This window comes from Peromyscus californicus, unplaced genomic scaffold (assembly GCF_007827085.1).
Source record: "Peromyscus californicus insignis strain IS unplaced genomic scaffold, ASM782708v3 Scaffold_4__1_contigs__length_199733344, whole genome shotgun sequence".
NCBI lineage: Eukaryota > Metazoa > Chordata > Mammalia > Rodentia > Cricetidae > Peromyscus > Peromyscus californicus.
The window spans coordinates 99553034-99554821 of record NW_026294562.1 but is presented as its reverse complement, the minus strand read 5'-3'; the positions used below and the strand labels follow the sequence as shown (position 1 = coordinate 99554821).

At 38.4% G+C, this 1788-nt stretch overlaps 1 protein-coding gene across 1 annotated transcript; it reads left to right on the top strand.

Annotated features, from left to right (window-relative positions):
• Positions 1-455: 455 nt before the first annotated feature.
• LOC128095360 (olfactory receptor 51A7) lies at positions 456-1394 on the top strand. Its single transcript, XM_052714222.1, has one exon. It carries the CDS (start codon positions 456-458, stop codon positions 1392-1394), a length of 939 nt encoding a protein of 312 aa, XP_052570182.1.
• The last annotated feature ends 394 nt before the right edge of the window (positions 1395-1788 follow it).

The following is a 1788-nucleotide window of genomic DNA, read 5'->3' as shown; positions in this document are numbered from 1 at the left end:
GACCTCTTAAGATTAAGACATTAATTCCTCAATTTGTTTTCCAGCAGTTGTTGTTTTCCAAGCTATTTTCAGGGATCTATGAGCATTTTAGCAGACTATTATTTCAAACTTTCTTCTGTGAAATTCAGGGATTTGTTGTAGAATTAACACAGAAAGTGCTTAAGGTTGTATGGGGAAAGTAGTGCAAAGGATTCTGGGAAATTTTTAAATTGGTAAGACAAAAAACAGTTGAATTGCCAGCAATTTAGAGAAGTTATGAATTTGTCACATTGGAAGATATAAACATGAAGGACTTATAGTAACTTTGGAAGAATGCACTAGCTGCATATGCTAAAATGTGCTTTGATGCAATATATAGAACTTATTCCTTTAAAACTGAATATCACCTAAAAGAATTATTGCTTTTTTTCTCTCACACAACTTCAGATATAGCTAACCAACTTCTAGCCCCCCACATGTCTGTTCTTAACAACTCCGAAGTGAAGCATTTTCTTCTAATTGGGATTCCGGGACTGGAATATGCCCACACATGGATCTCCATCCCCATATTCTTCATCTACCTCATTGCCATCATGGGAAACTGCATTATCATTTTTGTCATCAAGACAGAGCCCTCCCTTCATGAGCCCATGTATTATTTCCTTACCATGTTGGCTGTCTCTGATATGGGCTTGTCCTTCTCTTCCATTCCTACCATGTTTAGGATTTTCTTTTTCAATGCTATGGGTATCTCACCCAATGCCTGCTTTGCTCAAGAGTTCTTTATCCATGGGTTCACTGTCATGGAATCCTCTGTGCTCCTAATTATGTCTCTGGACCGCTTTCTTGCCATTCACAATCCCCTAAGATACAGTTCTATCCTCACTGGCAGCAGAGTTGCTAAAATGGGGCTAATGTTAGCCTTCAGGAGCACAGTTTTAGTGCTTCCATTCCCTTTCACTCTAAGGAGATTGAAATACTGTCAAAAGAATCTCCTCTCTCATTCATACTGCCTTCATCAGGATGTCATGAAACTGGCCTGCTCTGATAACAAGGTCAATTTCATTTATGGCTTCTTTGTGGCTCTCTGTACCATGCTGGACTTTGCCTTGATTGTTCTATCTTACCTGCTGATCTTGAAGACAGTACTCAGCATTGCCTCTCTAGCAGAAAGGCTTAAGGCCCTAAATACTTGCATCTCCCACATCTGCGCTGTACTCATCTTCTATGTGCCTATCATCACTCTGGCTGCCATGCATCGATTTGCCAGGCACAAAAGCCCCCTAGTCATAATCCTTATTGCTGACATGTTCTTGTTGCTGCCACCCCTGATGAATCCCATTGTGTACTGCATAAAGACTCGACAAATCCGGGAGAAGGTCTTCGGAAAGTTGGTTAACTTATGTGTCAGATAGGTCTTGATGATATAAGTAATAATTATCTGCCAGTAGATACTTGCTGGTACTTGGTGTGCTCAATGTCATGGTGGTCATTATCTAGTGAGGGACTGGAGTGAGACACCAAAATTCTGTGAAGTATAGAATTTGAATTTGAGAACATTCTGAATAAGGGTAGAGGAAACAGCGGAGAGATATGGTATGATTTAGAGAGGCTTAACTAACATTTGAAAATGAGTTCAAATAAAAATATTTATGTGATTAAGCAGTTAAATCAGTCTTTAAAGAACTGATAAAATTTGAGTAGGCATATTATCTTTCAATTACTATTTATAAAATATTTCTGTAATGCATAATAATTATACCATAAAGGAAAGCAAATTAGCAGAGCACATAGTAGTAATTTGGTAAA